Source organism: Leucopleurus acutus (genome assembly GCF_964270905.1).
Source record: "Leucopleurus acutus genome assembly, chromosome: 9".
Lineage (NCBI taxonomy): Eukaryota > Metazoa > Chordata > Mammalia > Artiodactyla > Delphinidae > Leucopleurus > Leucopleurus acutus.
The window spans coordinates 65,107,196-65,122,500 of NC_139144.1; the positions used below are offsets into that span (position 1 = coordinate 65,107,196).

Consider the following 15,305-nt stretch of genomic DNA (forward strand, 5'->3'; position numbering starts at 1 on the left):
TTTGAAAAGCTATGTGTTATTAAGATAAGTTCACTTTAATTACATATTCTATTGGCAGATTGGTTTTTGTATATGAAGCAAAACTGGATTCTTTTAATTTTTAGATTTCTCTTTTAGACAGTGGAAATTTTATTTCTAAAAAATTTTTGTTGCTAATTTTTTTTTCTTTCTATATCTTTAAAAAAATCTCTTTACAGATAAAGTAATTGTGGGTAGCTTTATGGGATACCTAAGGATCTTTAATCCTCATCCTGTAAAAACAGGAGATGGAGCTCAAGCTGAAGATTTGCTTCTAGAAGTGCATCTACGAGATCCAATACTGCAAGTGGAAGTAGGAAAGTTTGTTTCGTAAGTATAGCCCACCAATTCTGGTGTTTTATCTTAATACTTGGAGTATGTCAATCCCTTACTATGTCACTTCTGTGGATGCTTCAAAAAAAAAAAGACTATCTATGAATTAAATATATTTCCTGTATATTGTCACCTAGGTGGTCCTCATGTACTGAACATTTTAAAATTTGGAAACCTGTACATTTAAGATAGAATAATTTAGGACTTTTTTATAGCAACAGACCTAAGATGCCTGATGTGTCAGAAGCTTAAAGGAAAAGAGATAAGCTTTTGAAAAATAACCAGACAAAGAAATAGAAAGTATTCACCACTTAAAGCACTAATTGTCCAGTTTTTTTTTTTTTTTTTGCGGTGTGTGGGCCTCTCACTGTTGTGGCCTCTCCCATTGAGGAGCACAGGCTCTGGATGCACAGGCTCAGCAGCCATGGCTCACGGGCCTAGCCTCTCCGCGGCATGTGGGATCTTCCCGGACCGGGGCACGAACCCGTGTCCCCTGCATTGGCAGGCGGACTCTCAACCACTGTGCCACCAGGGAAGCCCCCAATTGTCCAGTTTTAAACAAACTGTTTGTTTAAAAAAATTAGACATCATAGCAGTTATGTGATTTGGTGCATAACTTTGAAGCTTTGAAACAAATTACTTATTTGGGGTAGAGAGGTCCTTAGTTTCTTAAAGGAAGACAGCTCACCCCACAAAGTAAGTCTTTGGTTCAAATTACGTTATTTTTAAACCTTATTTATTTTAGAACACCGTTTATTATTTTGCATTTTGTGTAATACATCTGCTTTTTATTTACTGATGATATTGCTGATTTTATCTTATTTTCATACATGAATTTTCTTAAAATTAAGCCTGTATTTCTTAATCATTTATAAAAGTATCTATTGTGAAGTGTTATGTAGACAGAGGTGGCCTTGTTTTCCCGTACCTTCTCTTTTTGAGTGCCCTTTTGCTGTCTTAAGTCTGGGAGTGCCCTGAGCTCTGGATTTTGGCTCACTCCAGTTGCACATCGTGATTTGTTGGCCCCAGGTTCCACTTGTTCAGGGCCCTGACTCCTACTAGAAAAACCTGAAAGACTGCTCCTGAGCATTAACCCTCTTCTGGTAACACGATTCATTCTGATGGGAAGCTGCTTCGTGGATGCTATAGGCCAGGACATGAGATGGGACTTTTATGCCCTGTGACAGGCTGGATCAGGATTTTATGATTGACATGGCTGGTAAATATCTACTCCATCTAAAAGCTGATGATGATTAGGTGCCCACTGTGTACCTAGCACATATTAAACATGATGGATTTATAAAGTAAGGAGACAAAAGAATTCTTGCCTCTAAAACGCATTTTTACCTTTTCATTTTTTAAAAAAGTGGAATGCTGTCACAATCATTCTACACAGTAGTGTGGCTTTCACCTATGCGATCACTTGTTGGAAGGGAGGAGGTGAACATTAATGATACTGTACTAGTATTAATTGACTAGTACTATCTCATTAATCTTATCTGTAAGATGTGATCTGCGTTTAGAGATAAGGAAACTGGCTAGAGCTCAGAGCTTTAGGTTACACAGCCAGTATTCAGGCCCAGGTCTGTCTGACTCCATTCTTTACTGTCTTTCCATGACGTCATGTCCTTTTCCTGTGCATGATGGAAAAATTGTTTTGAGTATTACAGGGTACATATAAAAATCTTTGAAGGCAGTCTTGATTATGTGATAGTTGTATATTTTCATTTTCTGGTAGTAGAGTGAGTTGGTGAGTATATATTCACTGTAACAATGTTTTGCAGGTATTATCTAATATAATTCTTGTTTTATAAATGAGAAACTCACACTCTGAAAGATTAAATGATCACAGAAATATCAAAGTGCCGAGACAAGATCCCAATCCAGGTCTTCAGACTTCAATTATAGTTCTTTCAGTTTAGAACAGAGTCTGCATCAGAGGTCGAACATCTGAGGCCTGCTTTCAGATTAGTTTTAAATTTAAAAGAATTGCCAACATTTAGGAACGAGAAATTTTCACATAAAATCCCTGCATTCTGGCTTTTCTTGAAAAAGAATGTGGAGATCTGGCCACAAGCCCAGAGCTGAGTAGTCGTTGCCTCCTTTAGTCTGGCCCTAGTCTCCAATTGATCACAGCCATTTACACCCTTTATTCACTTATATCTTCTGACTTGACCCTTGAAGACTTTGAATTTGGGATTTCTAGATTGTGCCTTGTCTCTGGAAACCACTTGATAGGGGCTGGGAAGTGTAGTGATGACAGTGGCTGTTTATTTCTATTTGAGATTTAGACCAAACTGAAATATTTTCAATACTTTTAGTATAATTTCAGACCTCCATGTGATATATGCCTTTTGCCATTCTGTAGTGCTTTATACTCTACAAGGTGCTTTCACATGATTTTTATTTCATTTAATTTAAACCTCTTATTTTCCAAAAGGGGAAACAGGCTTAGAGAGTGTAAGTGACTTGCTCAAGCCAGGACCAGAGCGTGGGTCTCCCCCTTCACACACACCCTGTGGCTTGTGGGATCTTAGTTCCCTAACCAGGGATCGTACCCACACCCACTGCAGTGGAAACACGAAGTCTTAACCACTGAACTGCCAGGAAAGTCCCACGTGGATCTCCTTATTGTGGGGGAGCACTCCTGAAGACGCCTCCGATATGACTTTTGCTGGGAGACTCCCTTGGCTTCAGTGTGAAGGCAGCTCCTTGAGGCAGAGTCCTTGGGCCTCTGATATTGCCAAACTGGTTGCTTGTTGTTCAATTTATTTTTTAACTTTGAATGTTATCTAGTGAATTATTTAGTTCACTCATGGTAGGTTATGGTTAAAATCTCGTTTTAAAATCATTTTGTCATTTTTTGGGTTACATCTGAAGCTAGTATTTAAACTTTTAAAACTTTCCCTGTTTTTCAGAGGTACTGAAATGCTTCATTTGGCTGTGTTGCATTCTAGAAAACTGTGTGTCTACTCTGTCTCAGGTAAGAAACATTTTTTTCTAATGTAGAATTTGTACTAAAATCTGGACTTCTTAATATTATGTAAGAATAGTTAATATTGACTCAGTTGAAGGTTTTCTTATCTTGGTTAGCATTTTCCCATTGTTCATTTATTCTTTCAGGTACAAAGGCTATTACATTTTCTTGGTCTGCTATTTCCATGCATACTTAAATATCTATCACTGTAGAGGGTTCCTTGGAATCTCCTTCCTCTGAGGAATTGTGTGCAGGATTGCCTATGACTAATAGAGGCCAATTCTGGGTACTTAGGACACTTGAGTCTTAAGAAATGTTCAACAGCAACAGCAAAATTCATTACATGCTGAGTCATGGTGGTTTAAAGTACATTTTCTTTGGTGAACCTCAAGTATTTCCCTTTACAGTTCCAATTTCTTGGCTTTTGGCTGTCTTTACTCAACCAGACCTTAAGGCATTTATTTGAGACTTAATTAGGTTTCATTCCCTGACATGGTACTGTGGGTACAAGTATGAAAGTTAATTGCGTTTTGGTTTCAGCATTTTGGCCCTTATTAAATATGAAAAGGTAACTTACAAATTTTGTTTCAGTTATTAGATGAATTTTAGTCCAAGTTGACAGTTATTTTTATGACGTGCAATATGGGGGAATCTTTTAACGGATACAATAAAGCTGAGTGTCTGTGGACCTATTGCTTATACAAAAGATACTCTCGGAATTTGCTGTAAATATTAGCTTCTAGGATTTGGATTTCTCACACTCATTTTCTTGATTTGGGCTTTCTTTGTATTTTGCTTTCAATTTGAGTCATGATTCATATTTACTGTCACTGAGCTGGATATTTTTTTTTTTAAATAAATTTATTTATTTTATTTTTGGCTGCTTTGGGTCTTCGTTGCTGTGTGTGGGCTTTCTCTAGTGTGGTGAGCGGGGTCTGCTCTTTGTTGCGGTGCGTGGATTCCCATTGTGGTGGCTTCTCTTGTTGCGGAGCACAGGCTCTATGCAGGGGCTTCAGTAGTTGTGGTGCGTGGGCTCAGTAGTTGTGGCGCGCGGGCTCTAGCGCGCAGGCTCAGTAGTTGTGGCGCACGAGCTTAGTTGCTCTGCAGCATGTGGGATCCTCCCCGACCAGGGCTCGAACCCGTGTCCCCGGCATTGGCAGGCGGATTCCCAACCACTGCACCACCAGGGAAGTTCCAGAGCTGGATATTCTTAGGCCATCTCTTTTTGGGGCAAAGATCTATTAGATTTTGAAGGCAGCCTTGATATATGGTGTGTGGTAGGCATACTTGTTGAATGAATGAATGAACTTATTTCTAGGTAATACTGAGGCAATTGGTAGTGGCTATTTATTACTCTCTGTATGTTATTTTCTTCTTTTCCTTCTCTGTTACCACTATCATTTTCTTTTCCATTTCCATTCTATTTATATCAGAGGCCTGGTAAAGTACCTCTTACTGTCATTGCTAAATACTCTTATTGGTTTCATGGTAAAAGATGTTGTTCCTCCTAGTGGTAGGGCAGATATTAGTGTTCCAGAGTAAATGGAGAAGGTATGATATAGGCTACTTTATTGCAGGCATCTAGTTGTTCCTCTGTTTTCCATCATAAGCCTGTTAACTTCGAGTGATATTTTATTAACAGGTATGGAGGAGGAGAACTTGCCCACAGTAACTCTTGAATACTGCTTGGGGTACTTGGTCCCTTCTAGAGGCTCCATGGGGGCTCTAAGAGGGCAGGAGAGGGACACATCCTAAAATCTAGAAATTAGGTTAGACTCTTGGCCTTCCCTGGTCCCGTTTGAATGATGGCTCAGAAAGCCAGAAGTCTCTAGAGTTCCACTGGGGTGTAGGGCATAGGCTAGAGATGAAATGTGTGTTTATCAAAAAAGGCTAGTGAAAGAAACTGGCATGTTTGGTCACAACTTGTTTATGGGACATTGGTATCGTCCTTCAACTTAGTGTTGAAAATGAAAGTTATTTGTCACAGGAATGGCGATTTTATTGCTCTTTTATTCTTTCTATTCATTTACAAGCTTTGTATTCTCTGGGGATGAGGAGTTGTCCAAACTACATTCCCTTACACTCCACCTCATTTTCCTTCTCTGTCTCTCATTTCTTCAGCTTCCTATGATATTCGTAGCCTGACAATTTGTATATTTTTCCTGGCTTGGCTTAAATTGAGAAGCAGAGAAGTTAATGTTTTTGTTCTCTTGAATATGTTTCTTGAGGTACCAGACTGAACTTTTACCTAGCTTTTACTATAACAGGGGAAGCATAAACACTTTCTAGTTTAAGTGAAACCACTGGTGTCAGCAGATGAAAAGTGTTAGCTGAACTTGACATCCTTAACCCCGACTGCCCCCTCCCCAAATGTTTTTTGTTTTCTTTTATGCGCTAATGTGCTCCTAAAAAATATTTGAGGCAAATTAGAGGAGACCTCCGGGATATAGCAAACAACTCTTAATAATCAGAGGCTAGTGTGCTGACGTTTTTTTTTTGGGTGGAGGGTGATATGTCATTAAATGCAGGCTTAATATAGAGAAACAGCAGGGTCTTGCTGACCTGAACTTAGCCCATCTTATCATACTCTGGTAAAGGAAAAGCATCACATGGCATCTCAGATTCCTTCCTGATGGGCCTCAGTTTCTGAGTAAATGGTTACAGATGTGTGAGCTTAAGCCATACTGATTATGTTCTTTTAAATATTCTTTTCCAAAAATTTTGTACTTACTAAGCATTTGACATATTTATAGAATTTTAATATTTGCCATGAGAGGGCAAAAAGATGTCTCTTTACTTTTGACAGGGTTATATAATCTAATTTGGTTATTTAATACAATGAACCTTTTAACTTACTCTGTAATGGCTTTTATTTCATTTAACATCATTAGATTTCTCAGCAGTTATGTAAAATTACACCAAAACCTGTTTTCAAGGTGACCTTTGATTGTCCAGAGAATTATTTTGTTTAAATTACATCTTGTTTAAATAAGACCATCAGCATAAATGTTCTAATATCCATTTACTTTCTAATTGATGAAACTTTATATTAATTTTAGCTATATATAGACTATTATTATAGATATACATTTACTGTATTCAGTCTGTATATTCAAGGACAAAACCTTTGTAAGTAATTTTAATCTTATGTCATCAATGCTTCTGTAGAAAACAAGTGATCAGAATTTTTAGATTTTCAGGTACTACCTTTATTCCAAGTTAGTATTGAAGGAAGATAAATTGTCTTTTGTTCTCCATGGGTGCACTATTACATTTTAAAGTGCTATCACCTGAAATTTAAAAACTTACCGATGCATTTGCAGCTTTTTCAAGACATAAATTCTAATGTCATTTCATGGAAGTGTGTTTAAATATTGACTGCTGACCCTGTGTTCACTGACCTTTTGGCTAGCAGGCATGCGTAAGTGCATTCCTTACTCGGAGGGGTTCATCTGGTTTTAGGTGCAGAATGAAATTTGGAATTTCAGTAGGGACAAACCAAAAGTTTCTTGGATCTTTTTTTTTTCTGGTTTCTTAGAGGCTAGAACTGTCCTTAGGTCAATGCTGTGAGTTATGTTTTTAGAGTTTTTGTTTTTTGCTTTTGCCCGTGTGGCTGGTATGGTTGTGATTACCACCAGTTTCTCTGGACCTTACTGATTTTACTACCATTTAGGTTCCAGAAAGCTTTCATCTCCTATCAGGGTTAGCTGGCAAATTTGAGTCTTTCTCTTTGTTTTTTTACTCTATTGGTATGTTAGTATTTTGGTTGTTAGCATTTTCAGGGGCATAGATCTGAGTAGAAGTGGTTGTCCTCCAAGAAATCCTTGCCTCTTAGTTTTTCTCTTTCAACCCTCCACCTTCCAAATGAGGAAGAGAAAGCCAGGGAGAGAAAGGTGGAGGTGAAAATAACATATATATATTATACTGAAGTATAGTTTATTTACAATGTTGTGTTAATTTCTGCTGTACAGGAAAGTGATTCAGTTATCCATATTTATATATATACACATACATTCTTTTTTATATTCTTTTCCATTATGGTTTATCACAGGATATTGAATATAGTTCCCTGTGCTATGCAGTAGGACCTTGTTGTTTATCCATTCTATATATAATAGTTTGCATCTGCTAACCCCAAACTCCCAATTCATCCCTCCCCAGGAAATAACATATTTTTGATGCTGCTTTTTTTTTTTTTTTAATTTTGGAAATTGTCATTGGCTTACTAGGTTCCCTGAAAGTTGTTAAATGATGGACAACCAGGTACCAGTATATATAGTGATGGCTCTGAAGACCTAGTTTGAGTACTGTGTCCTTTATCAGCTATGTGATTTTGGGGGAAATTTATTGAATTTTTTTTAAATTTAAGGTGCCTCAGTTGTAAAGTGGAAGTAGAAATACTTCTGTTCTTACAACCTCTGTGTACATTGGTGAATCCTTCTGGACAAAAAACAAACAAATAAATGCACATGTATAAATATGTATATACATACATACATACAAACATATATTTAGATTTTTTAAAAATAAATTTATTTATTTATTATTATTATTTTTATTTTTGGCTGTTTTGGGACTTTGTTACTGCTTGCAGGCTTTCTTCAGTAGTTGTGGCACATGGGCTCAGTAGTTGTGGCTTGTGGGCTCTAGAGCACAGACTCAGTAGTTGTGGCACACGGGCTTCGTTGTTCCACGGCATGTGGGATCTTCCCAGGCCAGGGCTCGAACCTGTGTCCCTTGCCTTGGCAGGCAGATTCTTAACCACTGTGCCACCAGGGAAGCCCCTATATTTAGATTGTTTTAATCATCTAATATTATGCAGTTTGGGACTATTTCAGTTGCTTTGTGATATTTTAAGTTTTTCTTTTAACTTTTGCATTTTTGAATGAATGACAAAGATGCTTCTTAATGGAAAATGTTACATTTGGAATCATTTTTCTTTCTAACACCTCTTTTAATCATAATGTTCTTGCCTGATCACTAGGATATAGCTCTAACTGTATATACTCTAGAAAGCCTAACAACTAGAGAGTAAAATGCGGATAAAGAATCTTTTCTCATTTGGAATGAACTACAAAGTGATTGTAGCACATATGATCTATTAAATGCAGGGAAAGTATTTTTCTTTGTTTTGAAGGAGATTCTTCTTGGCAGACTTCAAAGAAAACATATTGTCCTATTTACTTGCTGAGAGAAGCTTTAGATCTCTCTATTAAATTAGAACATAATGTATTAGGGGCTTGAATATTTTGAGAGTTGGGACAGAAAATTGAATTGCTTGAAAGTGTGGGGAATTTTTTTCTTAGACACTTTGATTCATGTCTTTGGTCTATCATTGTTATAAATGCAGGGAACTTAACCTCATTTATTTCAGAACTGAAATTGGAGGATTTTGTTGTTATTTAAATAATTACACTTTACTTAGACATAATGGACATAGATAACAATGTCACCCAGGGTAGTATTTCATCTATTGGTATAATCTAGCTGAGACTTAAATTGTTTTAACTGTGCTGGCATTCTGTGTCATCAGTATGCTAATTGTTCATAATACATATGTTTTAGTGCTTTGCCATTTTAAATTTCACTGAAATTGAATTACTTGGAATTGGTAAGAGGATGAGAAGATATTAATATTTTTTAATGTAAACAAATACAAAGCAGTCTTTTTATTTATTTCTTTTTAGGAAGCTTGGGTAATGTGGAACATGGGACCCAATATCAGATCAAATTGATGTATGAACATAATCTTCAGAGAACAGCCTGCAATATGACTTATGGATCATTTGGTGGTGTAAAAGGTAATTTGCATTTAATCATGAGTGTGCTATTGTAAGGACCAGAATATTTGGCCATATAAAAATAGAGAATTATATGGTATGAATCTTAGAGAGAGTTAAACATATTTTATTGAAACCTTTATATTCAAATACTTGGGCAAAGTAATAAAAAAAGAAAACTTTAAACATTGAATGAGTTTGATTTTCATATAACCAGCACTTTTATGTGGTCTACAGAGACATTTCTAAAACTGTTTTTTCTTTCCATTTTGTCTTTTATACATGAGCTGGCTGAAATTGAGCTTTTCTGTTGTGGAACTGTGTGCCTGCCTCTCTCAGTGGAAGAAGGGGTTGATCTCTTCATTGAGGGGGGTCCCGGCTCTACTTAGGCAGGGTATAGGCAGGGTGAAGCTGTAGACCCGTCTCCACCTAATCCACCTCCAGGGCCACTGTACAGGGTTGTGCGGATTGTTTCTAAACCAGGGCACCTGGACCAGGGGCATGTGGAGACTGAAGTGCAGACCTGATCCTGCTCATCAAGCCATGTGCTCTGGCCTGGAATAAACATCCCCAGAGGAAGGGTGCCTCTCCTAAATTTCACAAAGGCATTACCTTTACGAAGTACTGGCCCGGTGAGGCTGGGTTTCTTGCACCCTGGTGGTATCTCTTTCTAATTAGCACAAGGTCTACCACCCTAGTTCCAGAGCTTCTCAGTTACCAGGGCTTGGTGCTTGCTTGTGTTTACTGTTGCTTGTGGTGTGAGAGAATAATTTACAATCCAACTCCTCTCGCTTCACTGTGACAGGACGATAGAGGAGCTGCTGGTGTTGAAATGAGGATAGGAAGCCAGGTGTCGACACCTGTGTGATTGTGTGTGTGTATGTGTGTGTGACACCTGATGAACAAGTAACTAGGGATTTTATAATATAGCTCTCTTTGGGCTCAAGTTTTTATGAGTTTATTGTTTAACTGTTGTGTTAATAAAAAGTAGGCTACCTATGTTAGATTTTGCTTTAGTGACACAAAAAATTTATTTTGGAAGCATCCTTCATTCATGTGAACTCACTCTTTTCGTATATAGAGGTAAAGGCAAGAATATTTTGGGTGGTAATGTACAAATAAATGTTTTGTGTAATTAAAGTGATATGAGACAAAACACTTGGCTGGATTGCAGTATTGCTTACCTTGAGTAACAGGAATGTTTGGATTATTTGAAGAATATGGGAGATGTCTAGAGTTAGATGAAGAGAGGAGAGAAAAATCTAAAATTTGATGAGAGGCTAACTTCTGTGAGGTGTCCCCTCCCAACTTCAGCTGTTAGAACTGATTTCCACTGTTCTTTAAAAAAATGTCTGATATGATTGGAGGACCTAGGTCTCCCCTGTTTAATTAACTATTTTCAATGTTCTTTCCCCTACTAAATCCCCAAAAGAAAAATGGCTAAATTCTATACATCTGGAGTAAAAAAAGTTATTATATGAGGAAAAAGTGCTTTGGCTAAATGAAAGTAAGTTTTTATTTTTGGGTACCATCAAGACATTTATTTATTTTAAAATTTATTTATTTTTTATTTTATTTATTTTTGGCTGTGTTGGGTCTTTGCTGCTGTGCGCAGGCTTTCTCTTGTTGCGGCGAGTGGGGGCCACTCTTTGCCGCGGTACGCAGGCTTTTTCATTGCAGTGGCCTCTCCTGCTGTGGAGCACGGGCTCTATGCATGCAGGCTTCAGCAGTTGTGGCTCGTGGGCTCAGTAGCTGTGGCGCACGGGCTTAGCTGCTCCGAGGCATGTGGGATCTTCCTGGACCAGGGCTCGATCCTCTGTCCCCTGCATTAGCAGGCAGATTCCCAACCACTGTGCCACCAGGGAAGCCCTATTTTTAACAAGACAATTCGTTAGATCACATGTCAAATGTTATCTTACATTGATTGCACTGTACTTTTAGTTTTACTACCAGATCAAGTTAACCCAATTAAAATAAAGTTTTAAATAAATTAAATAAAAAAGAAATTCCTTGCTTTTGTGTGATATTTTTGCTATATTCAGTAATGGACTTTCAAAGTAATTAGAGTTGCTACTAGTTTTGAAAAGAATAGGTAATAGGTACAAAGTAATAACTTTGTACTTGTATATCTTCTCTTAGTTCCTAAATTATGCCTTACATTTAAAAAGTACCTTTTGAAAAAGAAAGAGGCTATTATAACGTATCTTACTTTCCTATGGTTAAGCACGATATTTCCCAATTTGAAACAGAGAGATATACGAGTAGCAGAAGCAATTATTCTGTTTCATGGGTTTGAGACACTTGCATAATATCACTGAGGTATCTAAAAGGCAACATGAAAAAGTAATGGGGTGGTAAGGTAGTAAAAATTAGCCTTTTTGGGGGATTGGCACGGGGAATGGGGAGTTACTGCTAATGGTTACACGGTTTCTTTTTGGGATGATGAAAATGAACTCAAATTAGATTATGGTGATAGTTGCACAGCTCTATAAATACACTGAAAACTACTGAGTTGTATACTTTTAAGGGGTGGTAAGTAAATTATATCTTAATTGTAATACTGTTAAAAAATTATCCATGGGATAAAACTTGCTGCTAGAGAGGTGATAGTGCAGTCTGTACATCCTAGATGGCTTGTGGCCATGTAAAATTTTACAGTACTCTTATAAAGCAGGTTGGCTGTTAAGAACTGTGAAAATGTTCCTGAATGCTGATATGTGGTTTACGGGAATGTATATTAGGAAGTGATCCAAAATGTGAAAAAGTCATATCAAATTGCCATATATTTAATTATTTCCTTCCTCTTTGTCCTCCCTTCCTTCCTTTTGTATATACATGTATTTATTTGTAATATAGAAAAATTAGAAGTGATCTAAATGAGTAACAGAGGAGAATGATTAAGTAAGTTTTGATGCATAGATTCAGTGGGTTATTATGAAGCTGTTGAGATTGTTTGGTTTGCTGAAATGAACGTCTTTGAATATAAATCTTTGCCCATGTTTCTTAGTATTTTCCTAGGATAGAATATAGAAGTGGAGTTATTGAGTCAGAAGGGTACAAAATACTTTTTTCTCAAAAAAGCACTCCTGCAAACTATATAAATATATTGTAAAAAGTACAGAACTTAGGAAGAAGAAAGTAGAAGTCACCCCAAGAAATGCACATTTCAAAAGAAAGCCTGATGCTGCTACTGTGTGTCTGATGTGCACCTTTACAGGAGAGAGAGCGGGTCAGTCTTTTAATCTGAAAACTTCCCTAGGCTTGATCACTTGATCTGAGTTTTTTTTTTTTTTTAATCTGAGTTTAAAAAAGGAAATTGAAAAATTTTTGTCTTCTACCTTCCTCTGTATTTAAGATGTCTTCTTGTGGAATTATTAAGTTGGGTAATCGTGTCAGTAGTCCTCAAGAAAGGAATTAAGCAAAAAGAAAACCTAGCAGCATTTTAAACAAATGTGTTTAAAGCACTGATAGGCAGAGGGAGTTTATTTGGCATGTGTATCAGAATGAACTACCACTAGATGGCAGTCCTCTACAACCTTGGGCTTTAGTTGGGTCTCCCTTTGAATACAGAGGTATGGTAAAAAATCACTAATGGAGGAATTTTTATCCCAAATAATACTTTGCCTTTTACTAAAAATAAATGTAACTTCAGAAGAGCAATGGAGTGGTTCTTAAAAAATTAATTATTATAGGTAATATCTCAGAATATAATGTAAAAATGCTTTCTAGCTGTTCTTTTCAAATTTTAATTTGCATCCAAATCGTAAAGGGATCATGATAAAATTGTAGGTTCTGGCTCTGTAAGTCTGGAATTGGACCTGAGAGTTTGAATTTCTGACAGTCTCCCAACCGATGCCAAGTTGCAGAGATCTAGAGCTTTGCTGCCACCCTGCATCTACTGAGTGCTTGTTCTGTACCAGGCACTGTCCTAAGGGCTTTATAGGTTGAGTAACTTAAGATATACTTAGTAAATGGTAGAGGAGGGATTCCAACCCAGGCTCTCTGCTTCTAGAATCTTATGGCGTTAACCATACTATACTGGGCTATCTAGGCTATGAGTAAATTTGCTTTCTCCCTGATTCAGGAAAAAAACTTTCCAATCAGAAAGATGTGTACTTGGTTTGGCTAAAGATGGTGCATAACTTTGGTTCTGCACAGATTATGGAAAACATGTTGGGTAATTTCTGGGTCAGATATTTGCTTTCTCAATTTCATTTCTCTGGTTGGTACCTTGGTTTATAAGAAAAGTACCCCCTAAAATAATCAGAGAGTTTATATGTGTGTGGAGGTAATATATTATTTGAAATTAGCAAAAGAGTAATTACTGTTTTTTTCTAACCCTTTTTTGTTTGCTTGCTTGTTAAGAAAACCTTTCAAAAATACCCTTTATACATTTGCAAAAACTCAAAGGGGCATTCATTTGATGCCATAAGTTTTGGTTTTACCTCAAGCTATGTTGCAATGTCTATTAATGAGAAAGAAGTGCTAAAGAAATAGGAAATCTAGTTTTATGAACTACTTGAAGAATATTGCCTAGTAGCTTCCATTATTCAAACTACTACCTGCCATTCCAGAATTTAAGTAAAAATTCTTTCCATATTATACTTTTTAGAGGGAAATGATTGAAATGTGCGATATTAGTGGCTACATTGGGCTTATTTTTTTACAGAGGGGTGTGGAAGATGTGTTTGAAGTTTAAAATGTTTATAGTTTCTTTGATTTTATTCTAAGCCGCTTTTTTGAAGGACATGTGACTCTGGGTTTTTGTAAGTATGGTAGTTTATCTATGCTTTTTATACTATTGACAAATTAATGCTTACAAAATTTAGTGAGTGACATAAGTATGGACAATCAAATTATAGTTTGGAAATATATGAAATCAATTTTGAAAAGGTGGATTTGAATTGATTTAAAAATATGTTACTAAATTTGGTGTTATTTATTTTGTTTGGTAATTTGAATTCTACTTGTTTTTGAAAAAAAGAACAAGTGATATGTCTGCCAGATTCTCCTCTGCTTTTGTTTCATTGTGTCACTACAACTTCCAGTGGTTTTTGACATGATACTTTACCTAATTAAGATAAGCTTGCCATTTCAGAATAGTATTTGGAAAAGGACATCATTAATGTTTACTGATAAAAACCCAGTGGTGGAATGAAGAAGGAACATTATTGTTTTAAGGTCAACAACTGTGTATACCTAGTTTGGTAAAATATGATACTTTATGTAGTCTATGTAATGTATCTTGCTACTATCAAGATAAATTTGAGCTAGAATTTCCTTTACTCATAATGTGACTTATAGACCCTGTAGTTAGTTGCATCCTCAATTACCCAAAATTTATCCTGTAGGGCTGAGACAGGTTGATGAACCTTATAATGTATAGGAGTCTTTCAAATGTGTGACGACAGTGGGAAGAAATAGTTGATTTGTTGGAGATATATGGGAACTTTCAGGGACTAGAGCAAGTGTGGTAATTGCATCATCTCTCTCTCTGTGTCTGTTTGTCCGTCTATCCATTCATTCATCCATCCATCCATCCATTCATCCCTCCATCCATCCATCCATCCATCCATCCATCCATCCATCCATCCATCCAATGCCCATTTACTGAGAGTCTTCTGAATGCCCAGGCACTGTACTAGTTTCTCAGAGTAGAAAGATTATAAAGTCTTTGAGGAGTCTTCGAGGACACAAGATGAAATCTCGATCTGATGAACAAAATGCCTACCATGATATTTTGTTGAAAAATTTAACTTGAATACATTTTTATTTGAAAAATTACACTGGATTATGATGGGCCAGTTTTGTTCCTTAAAACTTTTTCCCATTACATAATTTGTGCTTTTTAGTCCATGCTGAATTATTGCCATCTCTTCATAACGAATTGTGGTTTATTAAAAAAAAGGCTTTATAATACTTCAATAGTGATTATGACTACCATCTGGTTCTTTATTCAATTTTTAACCTTGTCCAACATTTTGCTTCTTTGCTCTTATTTTTTATATTTATCTTCCATTTATTTATTCATTCTATCTATCTATCTATAATTTTACTGTGGTAAGAAAAATTAACATGAAATCTACTTTTTAAATAGATTTTTAAAAATTGAGGTATAATTGACATACAGTATATTAGCTTCACGTGTACAATAGAATGATCTGATATTTGTATCTCTTAACAGATTTAAAATCATA

General features: G+C 36.4%; 1 protein-coding gene across 1 annotated transcript in view; it reads left to right on the forward strand.

Moving 5' to 3' along the window:
* Nucleotides 1–15,305, forward strand: part of BBS9 (Bardet-Biedl syndrome 9) — a 448,956-nt gene that overhangs the window by 12,163 nt on the left and 421,488 nt on the right. Inside the window, exons 3-5 of the mRNA XM_082846142.1 lie at nt 198–348; nt 3,270–3,334; nt 9,016–9,129. Of these exons, the coding sequence (XP_082702268.1) occupies nt 198–348; nt 3,270–3,334; nt 9,016–9,129 (330 nt within the window). The remainder of the gene's footprint in view (nt 1–197; nt 349–3,269; nt 3,335–9,015; nt 9,130–15,305) is intronic.